At 49.8% G+C, this 26,868-nt stretch overlaps 6 protein-coding genes across 6 annotated transcripts; 4 read left to right on the plus strand and 2 right to left on the minus strand.

Moving 5' to 3' along the window:
* Positions 1–2,079: 2,079 nt before the first annotated feature.
* On the plus strand, positions 2,080–4,066 carry PV06_02041 (uncharacterized protein; the record flags this gene model as incomplete). The annotated part of the gene is made up of 3 exons (XM_016402685.1): positions 2,080–2,760; positions 2,831–2,951; positions 3,009–4,066. 3 exons carry the CDS (start codon positions 2,080–2,082, stop codon positions 4,064–4,066), a joined length of 1,860 nt encoding a protein of 619 aa, XP_016266582.1.
* A 109-nt stretch (positions 4,067–4,175) lies between these two features.
* On the minus strand, positions 4,176–5,768 carry PV06_02042 (uncharacterized protein; the record flags this gene model as incomplete). Its single annotated transcript, XM_016402686.1, has 2 exons — positions 4,176–5,575; positions 5,717–5,768. The coding sequence occupies 2 exons, from the start codon at positions 5,766–5,768 to the stop codon at positions 4,176–4,178; spliced, it is 1,452 nt and encodes a 483-aa protein (XP_016266583.1).
* Positions 5,769–11,152: 5,384 nt separating this feature from the next.
* PV06_02043 (uncharacterized protein) lies at positions 11,153–14,705 on the minus strand (the record flags this gene model as incomplete). The annotated part of the gene is made up of 1 exon (XM_016402687.1): positions 11,153–14,705. One exon carries the CDS (start codon positions 14,703–14,705, stop codon positions 11,259–11,261), a length of 3,447 nt encoding a protein of 1,148 aa, XP_016266584.1. The 3' UTR covers positions 11,153–11,258.
* Positions 14,706–15,406: 701 nt separating this feature from the next.
* Positions 15,407–17,160, plus strand: PV06_02044 (uncharacterized protein). The gene has a single exon (XM_016402688.1). It carries the CDS (start codon positions 15,611–15,613, stop codon positions 16,982–16,984), a length of 1,374 nt encoding a protein of 457 aa, XP_016266585.1. The 5' UTR covers positions 15,407–15,610; the 3' UTR covers positions 16,985–17,160.
* Positions 17,161–19,326: 2,166 nt separating this feature from the next.
* On the plus strand, positions 19,327–21,928 carry PV06_02045 (uncharacterized protein). Its single transcript, XM_016402689.1, has one exon. It carries the CDS (start codon positions 20,411–20,413, stop codon positions 21,536–21,538), a length of 1,128 nt encoding a protein of 375 aa, XP_016266586.1. The 5' UTR covers positions 19,327–20,410; the 3' UTR covers positions 21,539–21,928.
* Positions 21,929–23,682: 1,754 nt separating this feature from the next.
* On the plus strand, positions 23,683–26,331 carry PV06_02046 (uncharacterized protein; the record flags this gene model as incomplete). Its single annotated transcript, XM_016402690.1, has 1 exon — positions 23,683–26,331. One exon carries the CDS (start codon positions 23,683–23,685, stop codon positions 26,035–26,037), a length of 2,355 nt encoding a protein of 784 aa, XP_016266587.1. The 3' UTR covers positions 26,038–26,331.
* Positions 26,332–26,868: the final 537 nt, after the last annotated feature.

Here is a 26,868-nt window from a genome sequence, read left to right on the forward strand (position 1 = left end):
CAAGATGAGCAAGTTGATCATCTCTCTTTGTCTCCCTTTTCAGGTGGATTTTGTGAGACGATCTGGTCGTACTCCGCAAATTGGGTTTTGTTTCCAAGCAGACAAGGCAGATCCGCCCCTACTGAGTAAGAGTAATGGCTAGGGATGGTCAGAAAGGGCCCCCAAAAGAGGGACACTCACTCCCCCCGAGTGATCAAAATTGATCCTCGCGCGGGTGAGAACTGGAACTTGCTAAAATGTCAAGCCATCTTCGTCATCAAAAAGATCATCATTCTCCTTTTTTGGTACTCCTACACTATTTTCTGTGCCTTTTACGGGGCATTCCGTGGTGAATCTGTTGATCTTGACTCCTAAAGACCCAAAGGCGATCACTTGCCCAGGAAGACGGGACAGCTGGTCTGCAGAAATTGTCCTGATTCGGGAACTGGGCATGAGAGAAACGGACCCCCGATAGGAATGCCAGCCTCACCGTCACCGTCACCGTCACTCGGCTTGCTGATCAGCTGTGCGTCCCGTACTCGTACGGCTGCAAACTATTATTGCAGTGCTAGATGGACTGGCTATGGCATCAGTATGAGAGAGACCTGGTGTACGTTTAGGAACAGTAATAATCATAAATATGTACGAGTACTACGTACTCGGTACTTGATGTGTTTGTGCTGTTCCAGCATCCGGGTGTGGACGCTGCCTACTCTTAGGTACAATAGTTATTTTAGCTCCAAGGCGCGCAGCGGACCGGGACCGAAGGACAAGTGCTTGGATCAATGCCAGGAGAACCGAAAATCCTCCCGCTGTCAATCATCTTTCGTCATCCACTTGCTGACTTTCCAACATATGAGACACCCTCGTGATATGTGCGAGCATACGAAGTACGAGAATCCAAATTTTTGATCAGCAGTGATTCAATTCGACTTCTTTTTAATAGCAAAGGTGAAAAGCAAACAATACGCGTACGGTAAATCGCTGCTCGAAATCGGATCACCTGGGGCGGCGCCCTCGCTCCGGTGTCGTCATGCGAAAATTCTCGGTTTCGTTTTCGTTTTCGTTTTCATTTTCGTAACGTGTCCGTGATGACAAGTACGAATACGAATGACGATCTAGACTTCACCCATCCAAACCATTTTGGCTCAGTTGGAGCTTTATGAAATAGGGAGGCATTTATAACTCTAGGTACGGAGTACTAACAATCAGATCCTCTCGAACAGCCATACCCGCGATACACTAGCCGAGGAGTTCACACCTAGTGTGTGTGTGTGTGTGTGTGTGTGTGTGTGTGTGAGAGAGAGAGAGAGAGAGAGAGAAGAAAACCACCTTGAGCTGTACTGTCTATTGTAACCAGGTGTAGTCTTGTACTGTAGATAGATTCGACCTTTCGACTAATTCGAATGAAGTATTGAAAAAGATCCATTGCCTACTCTACCAAGGAACCCCCCCATACTCGGTTCCCCCCAATTTCTCCCACCTCAAAAAATCACCAATCGAGCAACGGGTTGTCGGGTCGGGAGCATGAAAAGTGTCCCTCGTACAGTCAAGTCCGGAGTAGACCAAGTCGGGGATAGAATACGAACCTCCCTTTTCTTTACCCAACCGACCTTGGGCTGTCCCCCCTCCACACTCGCACAAACGTTCGCCTTCATTGGGCTCCTCCCCTTCTGCCCGCCCCCCCAATACGAGTATGGTTCAACTTTTCGCTTTCGGCTTTCCCATTTGAATCTCGAACGAGTCTTGCTCTTTTGCGTGCCATGAGGGATCTCGGGTAGGCAGATATCCGGGAGAGGGGTGGGCGAATCTTCTGGATTGCGACTGATCAACAAATCCTTTACATACATCAATACGACTCCATCTTTCTTTTTTGTGTTCCTTTTGTGTTACTCTTGCTTGATTTTCTCTCCACCATCAAATGTCACACTCCCGAAAACAAGGGGTACCGTCGTTGCGCCGCGTATGTTGTGGTAGAAAAAGGTCGGGCTGCTCGATCCGGCCACAATCTGCGGGGAGGGGCCAGAAGGATACTCAAATCATCTTCCGGTTGTATTGATACTTGACTCCTCGGCGAAGGAAGAGCGACAAAAAGAAACCATGAAAGTACCGTGGTCCAAGGCGCAAGAGGCGGAGAAAGCAGTCACTTCGTCGGATTCTTCTGGCAACCATGAAGATTCTCCTGCGACTGCTCGTACCGGACCCGACGCTTCTCCTGGGACGGTCGACGATGAAAAGGGAGCGGGTAATGATTCAGATTTGATCACATCCAGTTTACAAAATCAACCAGAGTCAGAGCCAGCCGCCGCCGCCTTCGCCTCCGCCGCCGATCCGAAGAATATTGTCGAGACAGAAAACCACGAAGAGTTAACTCGCACTACCACCGCGTCCACCGACCCGGGCCGGCCAGGCGAGGACGATGAAACCAAGTATGCCACCGGTCTGCCTCTTCACCTGCTTACGGTCGGTCTCGTCTTGTCGACGTTCGTCGTGGCCCTCGACAACACAATCATCGCCACCGCCATACCCAGGATCACCACCGTCTTCAATTCGTTGGACGACGTCGGCTGGTACGGCTCATCTTACCTCCTGACCACGACTTCACTTCAACCATCTTTCGGCAAGGTTTACACCTACTTCAACGTGAAATGGACATATATGTTTGCCCTGATCATCTTCGAATTCGGGTCGGTGCTATGCGGTGCAGCTGTCAATTCGACCATGTTGATCGTCGGTCGCGCAATTGCCGGGTGTGGTGCCGCAGCCCTGTTCTCGGGAGGTGTAAGTGATCTGCTGCCACCAACCCAAGACAGTGAAAACGAATTGATTGCTGACCTTTGTTCATACATAGATGACCATCATCGGTTATTCCGTTCCCTTGCGAAAGAGACCTCTGTATATAGGTCTTCTCTCCTCCATGTTCGGCATTGCCTCCGTCGTAGGACCACTGCTCGGAGGGGCGTTGACTGATCGTGGGTGTTTTCAAAGCCGCAGGCCTCGAACCAAGACGCTAACGTGATCTTCAACAGGAGTAACCTGGCGATGGTGCTTCTACATCAACCTCCCGATCGGTGGGATCGCAATCGCGGCCGTCTTCTTCTTCTTCACCAACCCAGAACGCAGACACAGCAGTCTCACGTTGAAGGAGAAGATTGCTCAGATCGATCTGCTCGGCGCATTCTTCTTGATTTGCGCCATTGTTTGCTTGCTCCTTGCCCTCCAGTGGGGCGGCACGACGTACCCGTGGTCCAATTCCAAAGTTTGGGGGTGCCTATTGGGTTTCGGCCTCCTCATCAGCGTGTTCACCGGAATCCAAATCTGGAAGGGCGACCTCGCGACATTGCCTCCTCGAGTCATGCTCAGACAACGCACGGTCTTCGTATGCGCCTTTTTCTCGGCCTTCCTCGCCATGGGTTTGTACACTCATGTCTACTATCTGCCTTTTTACTTCCAGGCGGTGAAGGGAACTTCGGCAGAAGGGTCCGGGATTAGGACGATTCCATACCTGGTCAGCATTACCCTATCGTCCATCGCGGTTGGAGGGAGCATCACCGCACTCGGCCCATATGTGCCATTCACCTGGTTTGGTTCGGCTGTTTTCGCCGTTGGTTCTGGACTTCTACACACACTCAAGGTCGATTCCTCCACCGGGACGTGGATCGGGTACCAAATCCTCGCGGGGGTCGGAGTGGGAGCTTGCGTGCAAATCCCTTTTATCGCCGTTCAGGTTGTTCTCACCAAGAAGGACATGCCGGTCGGAAATGCTGTCGCCATCTTCTTCAACTCCCTGGGCGGTGCAATTTCCATATCCATTGCCCAGAACATCTTCTCCAACGGATTGGTCAAGGAGATTCCAAAGTATACCAAGGGTGTCAATCCCCACACCATCATTGGGGCCGGTGCAACCCATATCCGCGAAGTCACTCCGGCATCGCAGCTTGCTGGTGTACTCAAAGCGTACGACATTGCGGTGACAAATGCTTATATCCTAGCAATAGCATGTGCATGCATTGCATTTCTGTTGTCGTTCGGCTTTGAGTGGAAATCCGTCAAGGGTCAGAAACTCGAATTCGGAGGCGGAGCATAGGTGTCGAGTCGAGATAGTGGGGTGCATCTTATACAATCACAATCAGCGGCCGACCATAGTAGTCAGTGTACCAAATCACGATCTCTCCCGGGACCAAGAATGTAGAAAATCAAAGTCTATTGCCGATCTCAAGAGCGAAGCCTGGGAAGGATGTCAGCATTTGGTACTTATAAAGGGATAGGTTGAGACACACTGAATGCACAGGATCAAAATCACCGGAGTCCAGCGAGATGCGTTTGATGGGAACAGTGACAGTTTCGACTGGTTTTGGCTCCCGATACGGCCATCGCCTGTAATCAATGAGGAGAGATTCCGCAGAACTCCCTGTGTGCAATCCCACCAAGCGGATGCGGTTTTCTTCGGGAATATCGGCGGATGTGATCGGTTCGCTGACCCTGCGTTCCTCGATCCTTACCACCTTCATTGCAACACTTGCCAGTATTCGGCCATCCATACCACAAGAACGTAGAAGTTCAATTGCTCTTCTCCTAACGCTAGCGCTGCGATATCGAGTAGCAACAAAGAACAAAACTGGAATCAGGTGGGTCGTGGTGGAAAATACCAATCGGTTGCAGACAATGACGAGTTGTTCGATGTTGCTCAAGTAAACATCGAAGGCAGACTCTTGGGTGAATGGGGCACACCGAGACAAGGTGTCTAGACTCAAATGGAACAAGCGGAGTATTTGTCGGTCTTTCAGGGTCCCAACCTCGGACCAGGAGAAACGATGGAGCCAATCGTTGAGCCGAAGAGTAAGCTCTGGAACGACGTGAAATCGAGATACGGGCGGGTGGCCATTCAGCTGAAGACGTGCTCCATCGACTGCAATACGGTGCAGCACGTCGGCGGCTTCATCGATAGTTTCAAACCTGCCAAAGACCTGTTGACCAGGGTGACTTGGTGGGTCTGTGCTTTCAGGCGATCCTCCCGTGGTGATATGGTAGATTTCTCCTGTATGTATTTCTAGCTGAGAAAATATAGGCACGATCTCATCGATGGTGTCGTTGTTGTGGTGTCCCTTGTTGGACAAATACGACGTGATGATCTTTCGTCCGCACATCAAATGCCGCAACGAGCCATACTGATTCTGTTGGAGCTCATCGCAGAGCATGAGAAGCAAACATGCCGTGAGCAGTACCCCGGGATCAGGTCGGTCGGCCCGGGCGAGTATTTTCAGGGCCTTCCCGTAGTGCGAGAGGTACCTGACCCAGGCATCGGGCGAGTCAACGCCCCGAGGGAGCATCTTTGAACTTCGAATCCCGACACAGGTGGTGGCCATGACGAGGTGGTTGATGGCCTCATCATGGTGGCACGCTTGTAGCACGAGCCGATTCCAGAAGTGGCGTCCGCCATAGTTCAACAGCGTCGGCGCGAAGCAGGTGTGGAAGTATTCGAATGCTTTCAGGTCGATATGGTGAGCTTGAGGTCGAGGGGACCGAGGAATCACCATCAGATAAGCAGCGGGAGGGGGTGTCTGCTTCTCAACGTGGTGATAGTCACATTTCCTTCCTGTACTAGAACAACGGATGCAGATCGGGTGGCTTTCATCACACTTTACCCGCCGGATCCTACTAGGAATGAGCAGGTGAAGAGCGAGCATACGGATACCGGGCGTGTAAAGGGACCTTGGGCTATGACAATGGCACGTACCTGCATGTGACGCAGCCTTTGGTACTGCGTCGGTGTTGTTTCGTGGGCGCATCAGGCTGGTTCGTTAATGCGCGGGGCATATCTCGTGTCTGTAGTACCTCGGTCGTATCTTCAGAATCCCTGGCAATGGTGCAGGAGGAACGAGAGATGGAGCAGTCGAGGCGGGCATGTCGAAATCAGGCATGCTTCCACCGACTGTGCTCAGCTTCGAGTAGACGTGGTCAACCTCAAGTCTTTTTTGGAACATCTCGGAGCATCGGATCCTTAAACCCGTTGGGATGTGATTGGGTCGTTCGCTAACTAACCACTAGCTGCATATCATTTGGCTACAATCCTTATGAGTCTTGGGTCTCAAGGCACTGTTCTTCACTTCAGCACCGAAAGTGCACCAACAGGCATCTGGAAATATGGAACATGCGAGCATAATTAGAATTTTAGATTCACCGATATTGTCAAAATGCAACCAAGTCATCTCGCAGATACTGGTAAGTCCGACGTTGAAGAGCCGGCATGGAAACATAAATATCTTCCATTCTGAAGACAGTTTCTTCAAAACCTCAAACACTCAAATTCATTATCCTCGTATATTCTATCATTGATCTACTCAGACAATTAACCATGTCGACCACCGTCGTTCTCATCACTGGCGCCAACCAAGGTCTTGGGTTTGAGTGCGTCAAGAAATTGGCCGCAGAGCAACCAAACTACCACATCCTTCTTGGCTCCAGAAACGCCCAACGAGGCACAGATGCAGCAGCCAAGGTCACCAAGCTTGCACCTGGCTCACAAGTTGAGCCCATCCAGCTTGACATTACCGACGACGAGTCCATCGCCAAAGCCGCCAAGTACGTTGAAGACAAGTTTGGCCGCCTTGACGTTCTCTTCAACAATGCAGCCATCAGCAAGGCCCCAGGCAAATCGTTCCGCGACGAGATGAACGAGATCCTCAATACAAATACAACCAGCGCAGCCTGTATGACCGAGGCGTTTCTGCCACTACTGAAAAAGGCACCGGTGCCACGCCTGGTCTTCATGTCCTCTGGTTTAGGCTCTGCCGCGCATACGTTGGACCCAACGACGCCCTTTCACGGGTGGATCTTCAAGGCTTATGCTGCTTCCAAGGCTGCCATGAATCTCCTGGGTGTTTCATATGCGGTGTTGCACGGCAAGGAAGGCATCAAGGTCAACATGATCGACCCGGGATATCGGTCCACAAACATCAATGGGTTCAGCGAGACAGGAGGCAAGGCAGAAGATGGAGCGTTGCAGGCTTGCAAGATCATTGTCAACACTGACAAGGATGGTCCTCATGCTACTTTTACTAATATTGATGGTGTCGTTCCATGGTGAAGTAGACATTGTCGGGAAAATAGGCTTGGAGATAGTTGCACAGCATAGAGGTATTGCAAGTCGTGAGACCGAGATAGACAAGTTTCATATTACCTGCCAGGTAATTCATCATTTAGAGAGATTGATTGCAGCACTATTATATTATCCGACTCTCCTCCTCGAGCGTTGTTTATGCGACCGGGGATCAGAGGCTTGTGAGTTCAATTTGGCCCCTGAATGGTCAAAAGTCTCGGCGTTGAGGCTCGGCATAAATTCCAAGTGTCAACATTGTGTTTAGTTCTTTTTTCTTTCTCTTCTTCCTTTCCTCCTCGCATATCATATAAAAGTCAGAAATGGAAGAAACACACAAAAGATGCGATGGAGGGTTTCTGTGGCTGTTTACACAATAACGACCTTTCACAATCTGTAGGTCTACGTGGACAAGGTAAGGAGAAAGTCCAAATTGCTGGACATGTTTGCACTGCCCATGCCGTCTGGTGTCGGTGACATGATTGCAAGCACATCTAACCTATCGCTATTGCACACTTCCAACCCATCACTTTGTGATCATGATTGTCCTGTTGTCATACAATCCTGGAAGAAAAAGAACAGATACAGGATACATGCCTGCAAGTTGATCTGGTAGGTATTCAATAACGCCAATCCCCTCCAGCCTCGTCAGCCTCGTTGTCGTTGTGGTCGTTGACAACGTGCATCGAGGCCGCCCTCGCCATCGTCCATCAACAGACCCCTTTTCATTCGGACGTTCGCCAACGTTCCATCAACACCGGAACATCTCTTTCGCCGCTCTATCACCATGCTGAACAACAGCTTCGCCAAGCGATTCATCCCAGGGCAGAGACTATATCAGTGATGCTCTTTTCCCAATTTCCAAATCTCTCACCCTCTCACTCTCCATCATCACCACTCGTTCGAAAACCCTTCGTTTCATCAACATTCGTTTCCATCCATCAGTTTCATCATCACCAGAACTTGCTCCGAACCCATCTCTCAAAGATGTGTACTCCGTTCGCTATCCTGTGGCTGTTCTTGGTGACAGTAATCCAGGCAATCAACATCACCACCGCGTCACCCTCAAAGACTTGTTGCAATGGCACTGGAACTGTTACTGAAACAGTCTTTACCACCATCCACCCGATCCCTGTTTTGCACACTACTATCACGGTCTCTCCCCTTCCTCTTTCGTCCGTCTCTGTCGTCCCTCCGGTTCCAAAGTATCCAAATGCCACCGCCTGCACTGAAGTTCACAACCTCACTGTCACCAGTAAGTTGCCAAACCAAAACCTCACCGTGCGAGTGAGAATGCATGGAGTCTATCAAGCTAATTTGAAAAAACAGTCGACAAGACTTTGGTTGTATCCAAGACGTTCACTACCACCGCTACCGCTACCGTGGTTCAAAATGGCAGCTTGATGGGTGAGTCTGAGTCTGAGTCTGAATCTGAATCTTTGAGTTCCAACTCAAATTCACGTTTTGCCCGTTTTTTCGCGACGCGTCAAAACACGAATTTTGAAGAAACAAAAACAACTAACTTCAATGTGTTCGCAGTTCACTCATCCGATCTGTTTACTACTTCCACTAGTACCCACACCCTCTTTACCACTGGTATGATATTGATCTCTGCGAGATTGCAAAAAGAAAGAATAAAGAAGATTGAGGACCTGACAATGAAGTAGTCACAACCGGACACAATGAGACCACTGGCACCGAACCTTCGGCTACAAAGGCAATTGTTCCAATCCCAACTGGTGCAGACAATGTCACTTCTACGACCACTGTGGTTGTTACCAGAATGACCACTTCGACTCTAGGTGAGTATCTCTTCTAGCCTTGCCCTCATCGTTCAACGGCAAGATCTGACCATCATTGCAGCTTTGACCAATCTGACCAACACTGAGGTTGAGACTGTGTCTCCATTGTCTGTTCCGACCGTTACTTCTGTCGACACTACCACTCTGGGTACGTGTTGTATTGGTTCTTGTATCCCCTACTTCTTTACGCTGCAGCTCCTGCGTGAACGCATCGCAGCAAGATATCCCAACACATCACAATTTCACACCCCTTGCCTCTGCCTATCATCTACACTACACTGTGCTATTTCTGATAGTAACCATTGCTAACATCTCTGGCCTTATACAGTGACAGTCACTCACACCGTCAATCTCTCCTTCTCTCCCTTGCCCACTGTGACTGCGCACCCTCTGCCTCTCAAGACGGTCCATCCGAAGAACATCACGGTCTCGACCTTCACCTTTCACGACACCACAATTGTGGCTCACACTACGGGTACTCTGGGGTTGTTGTCTCTGTCGTCAACCGACAATGGTGAAGCAAGCACCACCACCACGACCATCACCGTCGTCGACAATGGTACGGACACGGCCACTGCCATTACATCTTCCGACCCGAATATCGTTGTCGCTCCGACTGGCGTCAGCGTCGATTTCGGTACAGGATTTGGTACGGGAACAGGGACAGCATTCTTCCCGCTGATGACCAACGGAACATTCACCGCAGCAACCTTGACCCCGACCGCCCCCTTTGGCATTCTCCTATCATCGACGACCACCACCTCCGGAGGATTCACCACCAACATGAGTGGCCATACCATCTCCCCCGAGAGTCAACAAAATCTACCCGCCAATGCTGCCGTCGGCCGCGCCCAAGCTCCGGTTTTCTTCAAGTATGCAGTGCGCATGTTGACTCTTTTCCGTTCGGTTCACGCAAATGTCGCCGTCACCGAGGCTCACACCTCTTCCGTTGTTGTCCAGAACAAGACTACGACTACAACGACTACAACTCGTTGTACCGAGACTTCCACTACTTCCGTGGTCAGTGCCAATGGTGGCAACGGCAAGGGCCACAACTCGACAACCGTGACTTCAACACATACTGCACTCGTTACAGTCCCGGTCACAAAGATCAATGCCACCTTGCCACGACCACACTCGCGTCACACCCCGGCAGTCTCTGCTGCACACACTGGTGACAGAAACGACAACCAGACGACCGCATCTCCGACTGGAATCTGGCAAAACACCACGACCACACGTGGATCTTCATCGAAGTCGACCCACGCCATGATGACATCGACGTCCACCTCGGTGGCTGTCATTCCAACTCCTCACGGGTCCGTGTTCGAGTCCATGGTCACGTCGGCAGGTCACACTCTTGGTGTTCTCGTCGTCAACGCTTCTTCGAGTCAAACTCAAGCTCGGAACAACAAGAACCAAGTCGCTTCACCCACGGGTGTCGCCGGAGCATCCCAAGTCACCCCTCCGGTCAAGGGTCTGGTCCTTGTCACCTGTACCGGTTTGGTCTCTTTGGCCATCGGTGCTTGGGTTTTGTTGTGAAAAACAAAACCCACAACCCTGATTCTCTGCTCCTCCAGCATTGCAAGATGGTTTACAACAAGTCTCGTCATTTTGTTTCGAACGCAAAACAAAGAGTCTCGACTGTCATCACACACGTTCGTTGACCGACCTACTGATTGATCGACTGATCGACCCTTTCTTTTCTTTTCACTTTTCTACCTGTGCTCGGTCAAGAGCCTGGATACAAAAAAAACCAACCCCAGTCATGGTCAATCTCGCTCACTCGCCAATGGGTCTTCAAGAAGTCAACTTTGTTCATTCCAGACCAAACACCGAGTCGGCATTGGTTTCTTCTTTCCAACTTTTCAATATGTCCACGACGTTTTTCCCTTCAACAATATCACGCCAAACCCATCCAAAATTGAAACTGGGGTTTTGAACTACCCCCTTGTTGCGCAGTTCCAGTGTGCAAGCAAGGAGGCTTCAATCATCCTATCAGGATGATGGGAATGGGAATGGGAATGGGAATGGGAATTTTTCTGTCTCTCAATTCAGGAAAACCCCATCAGAAGGAATGCTTCTTCTCCTTTTCAGGATCGACCTTGACTTTTTCTTAACGAGCTTTTTTGCTTATGCGCATTATTTTCTAATTACAAACAAAAAAATGAGGCGGATGTGCCATTGACCATGGTCATGACAGTTGGTCACATTAACAAAACATAGAATCCAAAGGATACTTTCCATACACTTCCATGTCCTCTGTAATCATGCTCTGTAAAGTTCGGTTCCAATGTTCCTCCATCATTCCTAATCACTATACACTTCTCCCGTTCCCGACGCACGCAAACTGGCCCAACCGTGTGTTGCCTCAACCTCACTCAATCCTGCTTCAAATGAATACTTGATATTTCCAGCCTGTGCCCTCTACTGCTATTCTCAATCTTCCTCAACAGCCCTTTCTTGGCTATTTCCAACTCTTCTCCAAGTTGAGCCTCGAAGTTGGTAGTACTGTCTCGAAGCTCCGAGCTTAATAGCCTATGCATCGTCTCATTGCCTTCACAACAAACTTGGTCCGTCCACTCACTCATACTGCGTATGTCAGCATCACTTCGGAGCGCCGAAAGACTACCGACACAGTCTTTATACACTTGTGCCCACGGTTCAGAGTTCGAAGGCGCTGGTTCACCCTTGGCCGATGATGTGAAGTTTTCAAATGGGGCGGAGTCGCTTCCGTCCTTGCTCGACTGTTCTCGAAAGTGTTCTAGACCTGGGATAACTTCAAGGTCCGGGTTTCTGGCGTTCGCACCAAGGCTAATACTGCTTCGATGCCCATAGTGGTCGACATACGCTTTGAAATCCGAGCTGCTGCTCCTGTAGAGTTTCTTCCACCTTCCAACTAGGCCTCGGCGGCCTTTCTTTACTCGAATTACCAGGTTCTGGTTGGCACTGCGCGGAAGGGGCATACTCTTCGTCTTTCCCTTGTCCATACGATGTTTGCGGCCGAAAGGTAATCTTCTCAGTGATCCACCAGGAGTATACATCCCTAGGGGTGTCAGAGACCTGTTCCATGTCGTTGTGGGCGTCGATCTCGGAGGACAAACATCATTTGATTGGTCTTTGGCAAAATCCTCAACTATGACACCATCTTTGCGCCCTGCTGATCCACATCTTTCATTTCTGGTATGACTTGGGAAGCGACTCCAAACCCCAAGCAGATCTTTCAATGGTGTGCTTGAGCTCGAGCTTCCAGGCTCGTCTTCTGCAAGGTTTTGTGTCGCAAAACGTTTTCCAAAATCTAGTATGCTCTTTTTCCGTTTCTTCTCTACCAAAAGGACTGGAGCTACTGAATGTGTCTCGCTAGCTGTAACCTCGTGCTGTTCAGTATTGGTTCGTGGTATCTCTTCCGATACAGAGAGTCGTTGCCGTGATCGAATTACATGGGTTGGCCCCTTTTCTACTGCCAGAATATGACTAGTAACTTCCGGGTTTGAGTTGTCCGTACTGAGACTCGACCTTCGATTTCTCCTCCTTCCATCGCGATCAAATTTGGGTGCTGTGAGAAAGCCACCCATGGAGTCATCAGTCGGCTCATCTAAAGCTCGTTTGAGAGTTCTCCTCCAGATGTCAGTTGTTGATTCATCCAAGATAGGCTTACTGCATCGATCAGTAGACGGCATGTCGGAAGCTGTCGAGTATTGTCGTGGTCTTGACCACAATGGTCGACACGGACTTCCAGAATCACTCTCTGACCTGATTGGCCTACGTCGTCGAGGAATTTCGATTTCACTCAGTCTCTCGTTACATGTGTCGTGAACTTCCTGCGCACTGATCTCCGTGAGCTGTTCTCTTCTGGCATCCTGGAGCTCGCCGTAACTGATTACACTTAAAGCTTCGTTAGCTTCGGTGAGGGCCCGCGTCCGTCTTGCAGAGGCGTTGCGCAGATGTCTTCTTCCTTCGGCAGGTCTGCCTGGCATGCTCACGCTTCTGTGGTGGCTGAGTAATGGACCTGGTTTGTCCTCATTAAAAGCATCTCGTTGCTGCTGTAACGACTGCCTGCCAAACCATGCACTCTCCTCAGCAACAGACAAGCTACCCAAGCTAGGATAGGACGATCGAAGAGGAAAGCTGACAGTTTCTGACCTGCCCCCGATTGCGATGCTGTTCGGGTTTCTTCGCGGTACACCACTGTGTGGTTCATCCAGATCAGCAGCCTCGTCATCACTACAATAGTAGGAAGATGAGTCTCCTCGGCTCACAATGGGTCGCGAACCTCTGAGTTGTGGGGCATAAGTACTGGATGTGCTAGGTCTCCATACCAGTCGCGGTATATCCTGACTAGACTCGCTTTCAAAAAGTCGCATTGTTTGTGGATCTGACGGCAGGCGATTGTGCTCCGAAGTTGTAGTGCCTGGCATGCGACTGGATGGCGAAGTCAAGTGTGTCGTCGGACAGTATTCCATCGAGTTCTTGTTGGATCGAATTATAGTGGTGTGGCTGGTATCTGGACGGGAGCTTCCAGCAATAAATGATGGGCTTGCCAACCTCTGAGAAATCCGCATGTTGTAGAGATGGATGGAATCGCAGTCAGACTCGTCCACGGATGTCATATATCTGCCTGATACATCATCTTTGCTAGACATAGTGGCCATCCGAGGGGAGGACGAAATATTAGGAGTCGGTTTTGCTTGATCCGAGGTGGCGCTTGGTTTATCCTCTGTGGAAGTTTTAATTTCCGTAGAATCGCGCTCGCCAAACTGAGTGATCGCGTTAATCAAGCTGGTGTCTAGGTTGGAGATCAAGCTGTTTCGGTTGTTGTCTGTCGTTGAAACAACGCTGTCTCTCTTCTCCCCATCCATTGAATCACCCATCCTTTTTGACATTCCTTGGCTATCTTTATTTTTGTCTTGATTCAAGGAAGCAGATTCGGGGTGAGCTGTATCTAATGGAGGAGTTTCGTAAGTAGGGAGTTGATGTAGTTTGGCGACAGCGTTATCAGCGACATCAGATGACTGCCTCGAGAGACTGCCAGGAGCATCGCTCTGTCCATCCACCAAGAATGTTGACCTAGGAGGAGCGGAAGGTAATGGAGGTCCAAGAGCGGGACGCGAGGTCGGCTTCGTAGGAGAGCCTCCTGCCAGATCATGCTTGATGGATGACCTTCTAGAAGAAGGATGTAGTAGCGCCTCTGCTGCTTGTGGACTGAGTTTGAGGGTCGCGTCACTACATTTTAGCATTGTCGTTTGAATACTTTTGGCGTCACTGTCGTAGCCACCTTCACTGCCCGACCTAGACATGAGTAGCTCTAGAAGACCCGTTGAACGTTGACTCAGGGCCGCCTCTTGATGCTCCGGCTCCAATGGTGCTGGTTGGGGTACTTTGGATACCCGAACCGTATCGTCAGAGCCGATTTGTAATTTGGAGCTGCTCTTGCTCACCCCCGACTCTGACAATTTTTGCTTGATGTGTTTGCCCAATTGCTCGATACGGCCTGGCTGTTTCTGATCATCAGAACGCTTTGTTCCGAATTTGAAATCAGCATCGAATGAGGATTCTCTCTGGTGTGTTCGTTCATGTGGTCTCAGAGCTGTCTGATAGCCTCGAACGGAAGAAGATGACCTAAATATCTGCCGTAGAGCATCTGTGTCCGTAGTATGGGAACCCGAGTGACCAACCGAATGGGGCACGGTATTTGCAGGGAGGGACATTGACGAAGCCGAAGCCGGATTGGGAAGTGACTTGAGGTCGGATGCTTCATATTCATCCCCATGGCTGCGGACGCCGAAGCACGATAATAGGGGAGACAATAGTTTCTTAACGGTTCGCATTGTAAATAGCATGTAAAATGTAAATTCAAAACGTGATGAGAGGGGAAGCGATGCTAGACTGTTAGTTCTCGGAAGCGATTTGAGGGAATGCTCTTTCGAGGAATAAGAGAGAAGCAAAGCAAATAAAGGGATCTGACAGTATGGTCATGATAGAGAAATGCCACGTAGGTATGGCAAGGAAAGAATCAACGCAGGGAAGAGGGGGGAGGAGCACGTAGTCAGAGGAAAAGGCAGGAACTGCTCTGCAACTGCCTTACATTGCATGAGCTTCATGTTGGATGCTTCAGCACTTTTTCGATACAACGCTATAGTGGGATGGATGTCGACGCCTCGAAATCTCTGCGAAAGACGTAAAGTTGCTCATGTTCGTCAGTGTCGCAAAGCATAGATCTGATGCAAACATTCTGTTCCTTCTTTCGACTTTGATTAAAGTGACATCTTCATGAGATAACGGAACGCTTGATGGATCTGTGGCACCGCATCATCGTCGCTAGACTGGCAATCTCGAATTCACGGTTGATTAGCGACTGATGCAAGTATGTCGTGAAAGAGTGATAGACGTATTGAGGGTGTCGCACTGCCCATCACGTGAGTGAGCTGGAAAGTACGGCAGATTATTTAGCCGCCTACGCACTTATACAGAAGAGCATAGTGGCACCAGTGTCTGTTTCAAATCCCGTAACGTTTCACAAGGGCCACTTTGAAAGTACAGATCCAGAGTTGCACAATTGTCTTGTTCAAACGCTCCAGATTATATTTTAAGAAGTCCTAACTGAGTGTACTTGGACTTGATCAAACAAAATGATCTAACGATTCGACCAAAGTTGACTACTAGACATTCAGTGAACGACCAATACATTTATCGACGTCGGGGCGTTCACGGATTCTAGGTACTTCTTCCCGAGATGACTACCAAATGGACGCATAAGTTATCTATTACTGAGCTCGATGAGGATGGTCTCCCATCGGTCGTCTACCAACTCGACCCAGCTACAGCCCGTGTCAGAAGACAATCAGCCCAGAAGTCCGCCTCCATCACATCACGCTCAATTCTTCAGAGATGCATATCACCGTTTCTGCCAGCTGGCTATCCTTCCACGGTGACCCCTGACTACACTCCTTATCAGATCTGGGACTCGGTACAAGCATTCGCCTCCACTATTGCTGGTCTGCTGGCGTCAAGGGCCGTGTTCGTCGGCATGGGTGTTGGATCCGAGGATGCGTCGCTAGTCACCACAATGTTGCTATACATCGCTCAGGAAACGATTGGCCGAGTTGCTACAATCCTCTTTGCTCATCGTTTTTCTCAGCGTATCGAAGCCGAAGTCAAATTCTATCGATTCTTTGCTGACATTGTCAATGACATTGCTTTCGTGCTAGACTGCATGAGTCCTGCTATGCCTCTGCTCGGACGGGTGTTGACGCTCTGCATCAGCAACGCATGTCGAGCAATGTGTGGAGTTGCTGGTGGTAGCAGTAAGGCTATCTTGAGTTCCCACTTTGCCAAAGCAGGGAATATAGGTGAGCTGAACGCGAAAGATGGAAGTCAAGAGACTGTCATTAGTCTAGTAGGAATGTGGGCAGGCGGCCTGGTTGTCAGCAAAGTCCACGGAACAAAGGCCACATGGTCTCTTCTGGTGCCTCTATTAATGCTACATCTATGGGCCAATTGGCAAGCCGTGAGAAGTGTCCGCTTGAACTCTTTAAACAGTGAAAGAGCGGCAATTTTCTTCACAAACTTGATCGATGGCCGGATCATGACTCCTGATGTAGTGGGGGAGCAGGAATCGGTGCTCAGACGAACAAATCATGGGATGGACCTTCAACTTGGTCTTGATTTGAATTCCTTCCTGCATTTCATGCAAACATCATTGAGGAGCGAATCTGATGCACTTATGGAGTTCAACCATGTGGTTGAAATCTTCGCGAAGGAAGAGTACCTGCTCTGGGTTGATTATGAGAGAAGGAAGGGTGTCATGGTGCTGAAAGAAACAGCGACAGCTCAGGCTCAATTAAAAGGCTTCTGGCAGCTGGTTCTATGCTTGCGTGGCAATCTGCCCTTGACCAGAGATCTCAAGGTTCAACAAGATTCGACTGCCGCCAAGTCTGAGGCCTCGAATGTGCTCGTGTCCTCTATGTACAAGGTTCATGAAGAGTGGCAGCAGGTCCGAAATCAAGCTCAACAAGTCGGCTGGGATCTCGATGCGACAAACTTAGTCAATGGCCAAGGACGCCGGATCCGAGTAAAACTTGCCTCTGAGGATAAGAAGGACAAGTGAAGAGACAGACTAGCAAACTTCGCTTCCACGTCAATAGCGTCGACTGTCACATACCTGGTGGAGATGTGGTATGCGAGGGTGCTACCTAGAACGGATGCGTCCATTTATGGCAGGCGAATAAGGCACGGAGCGTGCCTTGGTATCCTATTGTACAATACAATTGTAGCGGAGTAGGGCAATTTTTGATGAATGCCACCTCACAGTGTTTGGTTGGAGCATTGAACAGAATGTTTGATGGCTGCAGGCGCCCAGATTGCAAGGGGGTTGATTTTTTTCCATCACAGAGAGCTGAAGAGCCATTTACAAACAGACTGCCAATCTGGGCAAGGTTCTGGAATGTCCTTGAAACTGGGTAATCGCTCTCTCTCTCTCTCTCTCTCTCTCTCTCTCTCTCTCTCTCTGCAGTGGTCAAAGCTTTGAACGCTATCATAAGCATCACAAGCTTTGGATCCTAGGCGGGCAGCAAAGTAGCCGATCGTGCGATGAAAGGAGAATTGGGTTGGTCTTGACCGCCAGTCAATTTGCAAGCTTGGAAGACGTCAGTCAATCAACAAATGCAAGTTTGACTGTTGGTTCATCAAGGCCTCCCACTGTAAATGGACTGGAGCACTACTATTCGCTGAAATAGCATGCATCCCATTTTCCAAGGCTGGAAAGGATTGTCAGCTTGATGGGCAGAAGAATATGCAACTACAGGGTTCTACGGAGCAATAGTCTATTACGTTGATATTCGTTTTGGGGTAACGGGGAGTCCAGGAGTTAAACACCCGTGAAATAATGTCCTTGCTGCACATGTCCATCCATGGGCGAGGGAAATTTCGTGGCCACAAGCAGTGCAACCTGCCACAGCGGATCAACGTCGCACACGCTGTCAATAATGCTCCACCCCGACCAAATTGTACTGTACGGAGTGGTGGCCAGAATGATGAAAATTTTCCCTCTAGCAGAGGGAGCAAACAGTATGTCGAGACATTCTCTGTGTCGCACGTGGGCTGTTCCTGGCCAGTCCTTATTGTGCTCATGGTGTCTCCAAATCCGTGTCATCAATGATATGCGCTATTTGGGCCGGACACGGCAATGATTAGAGGAAGGCGTACCTTGATCGTACCCTTGCTTACGCAGGAACCAGTCGGAAGGGCTGAAACGTCCCCGAAGGAATGAGTTTCAGCCCTCTGACCCGGACAGTGGGAAACAGCACAGCCGTACTCGTACCAAACACTTCCGTACGTGGCGCGAATACGAAGCACAGAATGAGGTGATGATTCAGGCGAGCAATGATAACACGATGTGTTGAATATGTGGCGCCGATGAGGAAGAGTGTTTCACGATGGTGGTGACGACGGGTCAAGGCAGAAGCATATTTTCTGGATAACCGTAATAATAGTGCAAGGATATGAAGCTGGAATGTCGCTACCTGAGACAGACAAGGTAATGCATATTATGCGGGGCGGATGATGTGCTAAGAATTCGCCATGATGTGGTAATAATATGAACAGCGACCGAGTCATTCCTGGCAAAAGCAGACCACTGATGCTGGTGGCTACAATACCAAGGCTGTTATTGTAAATGTTGGGAATCACAAAAAGGTACTGTACTTGAGGACTCAGTATTAACCAAGAAATTTCAGACGTGTGTCAACCGCAAGATTATCGAGATTGACAGCCTGATGATCGGGACAGACACAAATCATTCTGGAAGCCGCGTAGAAGCCCGAGAACAAGCACCGAAGTCGCCTAGAAAGATGATGGAAAGCGTAGAAGCCGCCTAGAAAAAGGATCACCGGAGAGATCACCCTGCCCCTCGTCATCATTGTCCAGGCACCTTTCACGATCCTTTTTGCTCTCGTTACTCCCCATCATTGTCCTTGTTGGTGTTTTTGCTGTGCGATAGCATTCCGTAAAATCTTTACAGTGCATCAAGGAGAACTGCTTTCGTGATACCCATATCCCTGAAAGAGGGTCTTTGCTTTTCCATGGGCTTAGCTACGGATCCAGGTGAATGATGTAGCAATGGGTAATCCTCGCTTACCCGTCACGCCCTGCGCCCCCTCTTTTTGGCTCTGTCCTACTCTTTTCTGCCACGATTTAGTCTCGAATCTGATCATCATCTGCCCTTCCCGCAGCCAATGGTAGCCCAAGAATCGCCACTAGGCTCAACTAGGCTCCTGAGGCTAGTGGCCAACGTTGCAGCCCGTGCGAAGCCTGCAAACTGCGCCAAAGCCTGTGCCTGCGCCCTGCTCCTCCTCTCACCTCCATCGAGAAAGGCCTTTGGGCCACTAGATCGCACACAATCCATTCCCATCTACGGGGTACCATGCATGTCGTGACTGTTCTGCAAAAGTCTGACCTGACCTGACCGATTCAAGCCAGCTCCCAAATAATCTCCGTCCTTGGGCGTACCCTCTCTTCCTCCTACCTGATGAGACAGTCCCGATCACTACTATCCACCCTCCACCACCACTGTCACCTCATCTGCCTGCCTGCCTGGCTAAGAGGCCCGACCTTGGCTGCGAAACTAGACTGAGCTGCCTTTTTCGCCCAATTCCTTCTACTACTGTTCCTGGCTCCAACGATGACTCTTCCTTGAACCAGCTTCAAACAAGGCGCACCTCGAAACACAAGCCTTTCTGTCCAAAGCTGTGGAATTCCTCCTGGGTTTTCTAACAGCCTCCGTAATCTCTCCCTTCGCCATGACTGTGCTCGAGCCACCACCATCTCACTAAGCCCAACGTCCAATATTAGGAGGAGTCTGTGAGATCTTGCCGCGAACCTTCTCTTCCCTCCTAGCCGAATGCTCGTGCTCGGTTTAAGGCTTGCCCTACCACTGTCCATCAATCCCATAGTCGCTCTTTAAGTCGACAAAGCGACATCATACGGCTGCGATACCCGGCCCACCAATCTCACCTGAGGTGACTCTTGGGTTCTGACCACTCTCAAAACATTCCAACGTCGCTCCAACCACGTCTTTGACAGGCTTCTAGAGCAACCATCGAACAACCACACGACCGATCCTCCACGAACCAATTGACGGCTTGACCAACCTCGATTTGCCTCTCTTCCACTCAGAACTTCGCTCCTCTTTGACAGCAGCGTTAGTGTCCAGAAAACTTGAACGTCTGGACTGGCGAGCGGTGACACAACGTCCTGTTGTCGTACGAAACGATTGCTTGCGACTGAAAGAGCGTCGGGTATTCATTTTACCAACACTCCCAGTCTTGCAGAGCTTGACACCCGATATACACCGCTACAAGGACGTGGACGCCAATTTAATAATATACCAGTCTTTACGCGCTCAAGGATTCTTCACGACATCCCAGTATCGTCGTTGGTAAAGAGGCGAAACAGGTGGAATATAGCGGTCATACTCAAGATTTGACAACTCGTTTTCCCTTTCCGCAGAGGCCATCTCAGGTCGAAGTTCAGCGCAATGGTTAGGAAAAAGCCGTTGTTAATCAAAGCCTGGCCATTTACACCTGAACCGTCACCTCGACTTGAGCCTGCTATCTATATTCTGGACGATATTTCTGAGGAGGAACTTGACATGTCGGGCGAAGATGTGGTACGGGCGCGGCCCATCAGTATGGTGTCTCGGAGGGAAGGCCTCTTGTCGCCCGGCAGACCCACACTGGAGGATGTGCTCAACAATACAGCGCCATCTCCCTATACCCTCGCCGCTTTCACAGCATTTTTATCACAGCAGCACTGTTTAGAAACACTCGAATTCACCACCGAAGCAAAGAAATATGGCGAGAAGTATGACGAGGCTTCTGCGCATTTGGCTGGGATGCCCTTAACGAGCGACACACAGCAAGGCTGGGATCTGATCCAGGATTGGATTCGAATGCTTGATATTTACGTTAGGCCTGGCTCGCCTCGCGAAATCAATCTACCGGCTGAAGAACGTGACGCCCTCGTGCGGCAACGTTGTGAAGTCAGGCCTCCCCTACCCGAAAAGCTGGATCCAGCGGTACGGCGAATGTTCGATCTAATGTCGGAATCCATTTTCATCCCTTTCTGCAACAGCCTCAAGCATTTGCCTTATGCACAAACCTACAACGCCATGTCAGAGTATGCCGGCCACGGCGATCTGGAACCCGCGCGATTAACGTTTGACGAACGCACGATGCACCGTCATGCGTCACGACGGCGGCGGTCCCCTCCAAACACCTCAGATGCCTCGTTTCAACCATCTCGATCACCACCTCAGCAGCATAACCGCACTTCTACTCTATCGTCCGCCCTGGGTCGTCAGAGTGGCAATCGACTGTCAACGCATGTTTCGCACTCGTCAGCCGTTTCTGAAAGTGCCTTGACGGATAGCAGTGGCGGACCCGAAAGCCCTCCTCCTGGTGAGCACGACTCGTCCATCACACCTCCGACAACGCCGCCTACGAGTGACCTCGGTATGGCAAGTATCAGCCACGGCAGCAGCGGTACCTCGCTCCATCCGAGCAAGTCACATCGGAGCGAAAGCGGAAGTGGATGGAAAAAGGCCATGAAGCTTTTCGGTGGAGGAGGAAAGAAGAAAACCGGCAGTTTCCACGAGGGTGAATGAGACGTCGGAAACGAGCAACCAAATGGGCATTTTTCTTTTTTGTGTTTGAACCACCATATCAAAGCGTATACCATTCACCACTATTGGCATCTCAATAAGGGACTTGGTTGGACGAGGTGTTGGAAGAGAAATTGTACGGAATGGGTTGGGATCACGAAACGATCAGAGGCGGCGTACTATACGGGGTTATAAAACGGAGGGACCTAAGAATTTCTTTGAGTGTACCACAGGAAATGAATTGAACGGGAGCATTTTGAGGATCAAGATGCGGCTATGAGATATGAAACATGCATGCGGCGTTTGGGAATTGGATCATATTCTTACTTACCTTGCATCATGGATGTACATGTTTTACAAAACATGGTTGGGAATTACCTTTTATACTCCTTCTGTCCTCTCTTGGCTTCTTGCTATTTTCCTTTCTGTTTTTGTGTGTTCAGCAGTAGTATTTTATTTTGTTCCTCTATGCAGGAATGTAGAGTAACCCGACAGATAAAATTCTAGCTCTCCTTCTCGACGCGGATCGATGGGTGAGATGGTCTTTGCACTGTCAAAAGCCACGTATAGGTACGAGTAGAAAGTGGAAAAGGGCAGAAAAGGGATCCTTGGTTGCCGTATGGGTGCGTTGATCCATCTGTAGGGCGGACCAAGGATTTCGTACGAGTAGCAGAGGAGATGATGGACATGGTAACACGAATAAATGAATCTGAATCGAGTTTGGTTGGAGAGAAGGGAGGATGAAGGCAATGGAAGTAGTTGGTCAGTATATGATGCTTGTCGTCGTTGCTGTGATTGTACAAGGAAAGTCTTTCTAGTTGTAGCGGATAAATCCCCTTGTAGAATTTCGCCGGACACCTAGGGAAGGTACGGAGTACATCAGAAGATGCTCCGTACTGTCAAACACAGTACTTTGTGTCTCATTTCATCAGAATAATTCGACGGCAAGGTACGGAGTACAGTACTTTGTTCATACCACGTGGCAAATCTCAACTCGGACTAATCGAGGTCTCGAACGTGTAGAGGCGTTTTTGGGGGCGTCGTTCTAAGCCAGGACAAGGCACGGAGAACAAAGACTGAAGACCTTTTTGGCCCTTTCGACGCCAGCCATTGCAGGGCCTAACGATGGGCTGATCACACTATTCACACTCATTCCACCCTCTAAGCGAACAATGTACTGGACAGTACACTTTGTCGCTCCGGTTACAAGGATGATGAGTTCTTGGTCACATATGTACGTACGGAGCGAGATGAAAACATCCTCGCGTCTAGAGTTCCGAGGTGAAGCTTAAGCGAGCCCGAGGAACGCAGTCCGTTGACATTTATTGCGAACTACGGAGCTTCATCAATTTGGACTCAAGGTACGGAGGATCATGACCATCATCATCATGACTGTCGCTATCACATCAAAATCACCCTCATCAACGTCAGGAAATGATGCCAATGTTCACATCCTCTCCTGTACACGTCCATAGCCTGTCCCCCGGCCTTACGAACAAACTTCAAGCCAATCTCGAGAATTGTGGCTCCCACTACGGAGAATATGAAGAAGGTCGCACCGGCCCCTGACTATCTACCCGTCTAGTCGCCCATTTCTCGCTTCAACCGGCGCCCCCGGACAAACAAGGATTCCTCGATCCCGCTGTCTCCAAGATCTCGCCATATGCGGGAAGCTGTGTCTGCTCCCGTAGACTGATGGACTGTCATTTCTGTTCTTGTCTGGACTACACCGACAAGTCTAGTCAAAGCCGACGAAAATGGTTTGTTTTGTCCAGAATCAGAACTCTAGCGTCTTCTTCAACGATCACATCGTCGTTGATTTTGTGGATCCCGTTCGTAATTTGCGTTCTGCCGTGGCTGTTTTCGCTCAGCCAGGCCATCATCTCTCGTACTCGTCTCGAGTTGGCAGTGTTTGTCCCTTTTGTGGCTTGCTCAAGTCACTCCACGCGTTCCTCGTCTCTTGCTCTCCAAGGACCGGAGTTTGACATAAAAAAAATGCGGCGGTACCAGCCGCCATGTGGTTCCAGACCGTGCTCTGTATTTTGTGTATCCCCAACTTCTGATTCATCATTTCTGTCCCTCCTTCTTTTTGTTCCCTTGCACGCCCCCAGAGTTCTCAGAAATGATCGATTGACAACCTCCCTAGAATGCCGGGGAAATACTCACACACGGTCGTGTTGGCGACTTATTCTAGTCGTGGCATTCTCAACTTTCCCAGCAACCAGAAGTCGAATGCCGAGTGCAATGACCGTTCTGGGACGTCCTCTTCATCTGTCCCAAAATCTCGGAATGGAGAGTCGACGGCGGTCAATCAGGCGAGTGCAGCAACGCCGTCACTGTCGACTCCGCATCAGCTTAAACGACAACAAAAACAAGCTTCAATCCGCAAATCTACGGAGTCGTCCAACACTATCTCAAAACAAGCTCGACGAGGCTCCTACGGCCATCGTAGTGGGGTCGCAGCACAGACTCCCGCGGTCTCAAGCCATGGCCAGGATTCTCAGCCTTATCAATCAGCTGCCGGAATAAAACCTTGGTCGAAACCAAAACCTGGTTTGTTTGGAACCGATCCTTCCGAAAATGATCCGTGGGTGATTCCCTGGCAGGAATCACATCAACCACGTGCAGATGTGGCAGAAGATGGAGTTGCTGGTTCTCGTGCGCGGTCAAAGTATTCGCACGCACACCATTACGAACCACGTCCGGACGTCAGGCCTATCCGTAAGCACGAGCTTGGAAAGAAAACCAAAAAGCATGTCGAACCACTCCTCTCGCTACAACAATTTCTCGACCTCCTACCTCCACTGAACGAAGGGGGGCCGCAGATGGACAGAAAGTCCATGCCATACGCTCGTTCCTCTTCGTCCAAACCAGTCTCCCTCCTACCAGCCTTTCGGCCTGTGCCTGCCCGTTGTGACTCGGCGCCAGCCCTGCAAGGAAGGTCTTCTCGACTCGACCCGGCAAGACCACCTCCACGAACAGCAAAGTCAAGTGACTCGTACAATCGTGGGGCCACGAGCTTTATTGACTCTTCTGACGATGAAGATGAAGAAGAGGAAGAAGAAGAGCCTGGGCTGGAGAAGTTGTACCCACGGCATGTTTCGGCTTCTACATCTTCAGCAAAACATGATCATGCCCGGTCGCCATTTCCTGCTCACCATGAGAAACCCATTTCTCGTCGCAAGGTAGTCGACCTGACAAAAGCACTTCCAGAGTTACCTGCAATGTCCCCTCCGCGTCTTGAGAATGTCACGAATAGCCCATCAGCTGCCAGTTACAAAGTTCAGAAAAATCGATCGAAACGTCATTCACGGCATGCATACGAAAGTGACGCATCTGATGAATTCCCACTACAGAGACATTCGCCTCTGCCGAAGTTGCGATCTGCCACTATCCATACCGCAGACCTGGCGGACTCCACGGCCCCTATCTTTGAGATGCCTGACAACCAGGTGCAAAGAAAGGCAGACGATCCACGAACCGGGACGTCATCTTCACGTTCGAATTTGCAGAATCTAGATCTTGGGACTGACAACCGACAATCCACCATCTCAAGGTCCTCGGATACAGTTGATTTCGAGGAATATCTGAATGATCCCTCCATCATTGGCCAGCCGCATGTTCATCAAAGGTATTACAGGACAACGGAGGATGAGACAAGCAAGAGTGACATTCTAGCTTCCATTTTCCGACTGATGTCGCCAACAAGCTTTGACAGGGGTCAGTCACATCTGAGCGATGTTCAAGGAAGAATACCTACGAGTCCCGATGCCGAGGAGCCTCTCCGTAGCACGCGAACCTCTTCCGTCGCTCCGGACATGCCGGAACGAACGCCACCGGAAGAGATCAGAAGCAAGACTCCACCGATTCCGCTGCGAAACAGTAGAAGACTCACGCCACCAACGGAGGAGGGCCCGGGCGTTTCGGCAATAATATCGTCGAAGCCAGTCAATCCCACCCCACACTTTGGGACGTTGTCTGTCGTACGTGATCCGGAGGAAAAGGCCATGCTCAACGTTCAAAATTTATCACGGTCGACCACTCCCCTTCCTGCTGCAGAGACCAAGACCTCGCCACAGAAGTTCCTCCAAATCCAACGGCATCTGCTTCGTTCGTCGTCAGACCTAACGTCGATCAAAAATCCTGATAAACCCGAGTCGACGAGGAGGGGTAGCTATACATCACTGGGTTCTCCCGAGAGGGTGTGGAAAAAGTCGCCCGAGATCAAGACACCTTCAAGTGCAGATTTTGGTGACGACGGCTGGGGTCGTGTGTCGATTGAACCTGCGAGGTCGACCCGAAATACTGCATTGTTCGAGCCATGGCCCGTTCGGGGGCACGACATCGTTGAAAAGCGCGGGCGCTGCCACAACCATGATGAGGAAGACGCCGCTCTCCCACCCCCTAACATTTCCCGCCGTCGTCCGGGCGAGGACGAATTCGATGTGGCCGCACGAAGTCAGTCAAGGGGTGGTGTTCTTGGGAAACTAATGAAATTTTAATGTTGAAACGAATAATGAACGATTTTGTTTTTTTTGGTGGTGTATGAAAAGCAAAGCAAAGCAAAGCAAAGCAAAGAAGTTGTTAATGAAATCGGAACGTCGCACAAGACGGGTAACAATGTTGAACTGATGTCAGAATTTTCATTCTGCCAAAGTTGAGACGTGTCTATATACGGAAGAGAGTAAAATGGTCATGACGCAGTATCGAATATTTTGAAAGGATTTCATAAGCTGGTATGCGTTTTTTTGTGGTTTTCGCACACATGGTATATAGTAACGAAATGCCTAGATAAGAACCAAGATGGGTTACGAGTAGCTGTTGCAGGGAGATCAGTAACTGGATCGAAATTCCTGTCCAGAGCGGCATTTAGTGATCGGGGGCGCCGTGGACGGACGGATCATGTAATGTCAGAAAATACTCCCAAACACTTATTTACTGTAAAACCAGTAAGTAAAAGGTCAGAATATAGCATTGCAACAAGCACAAACTACCTGAACTTGTCTTTATCCGGTATGGTACCATATACGGCATGGAGAATATGTCAATCCCACCGAGACTCTTTCTTTTTTATTTTATGACTGATTGTTCAATCTGACACTACAGAGTCAGGCAAGTCAGAAAGAAGTCAGAAAAAACAAAGGACAAGGCTAGGTCTCTTTTTTTTTCTCCTACAGTGGTGGTGATTTGAAACGAACAACAAATCAAACTCAAAATGCGAGGGTCAGTGGAAATCGACTCGGACTCTTGGTCCCGGGTCAAAGATCCCAAGAAGAGAAAACAGATTCAAGATAGGTTGGCGCAGAGAGCGAGAAGTGAGTATGATTACAAGA

The sequence above is a fragment of the Exophiala oligosperma genome (genome assembly GCF_000835515.1).
Source record: "Exophiala oligosperma strain CBS 72588 unplaced genomic scaffold supercont1.2, whole genome shotgun sequence".
NCBI classification, from domain to species: domain Eukaryota; kingdom Fungi; phylum Ascomycota; class Eurotiomycetes; order Chaetothyriales; family Herpotrichiellaceae; genus Exophiala; species Exophiala oligosperma.

Bases quoted from the DNA above. Each gene is read 5' to 3' on its own strand.
- PV06_02044 (XM_016402688.1), top strand. From the start codon at position 15,611: ATGACTACCAAATGGACGCATAAGTTATCTATTACTGAGCTCGATGAG.
- PV06_02045 (XM_016402689.1), top strand. From the start codon at position 20,411: ATGGTTAGGAAAAAGCCGTTGTTAATCAAAGCCTGGCCATTTACACCT.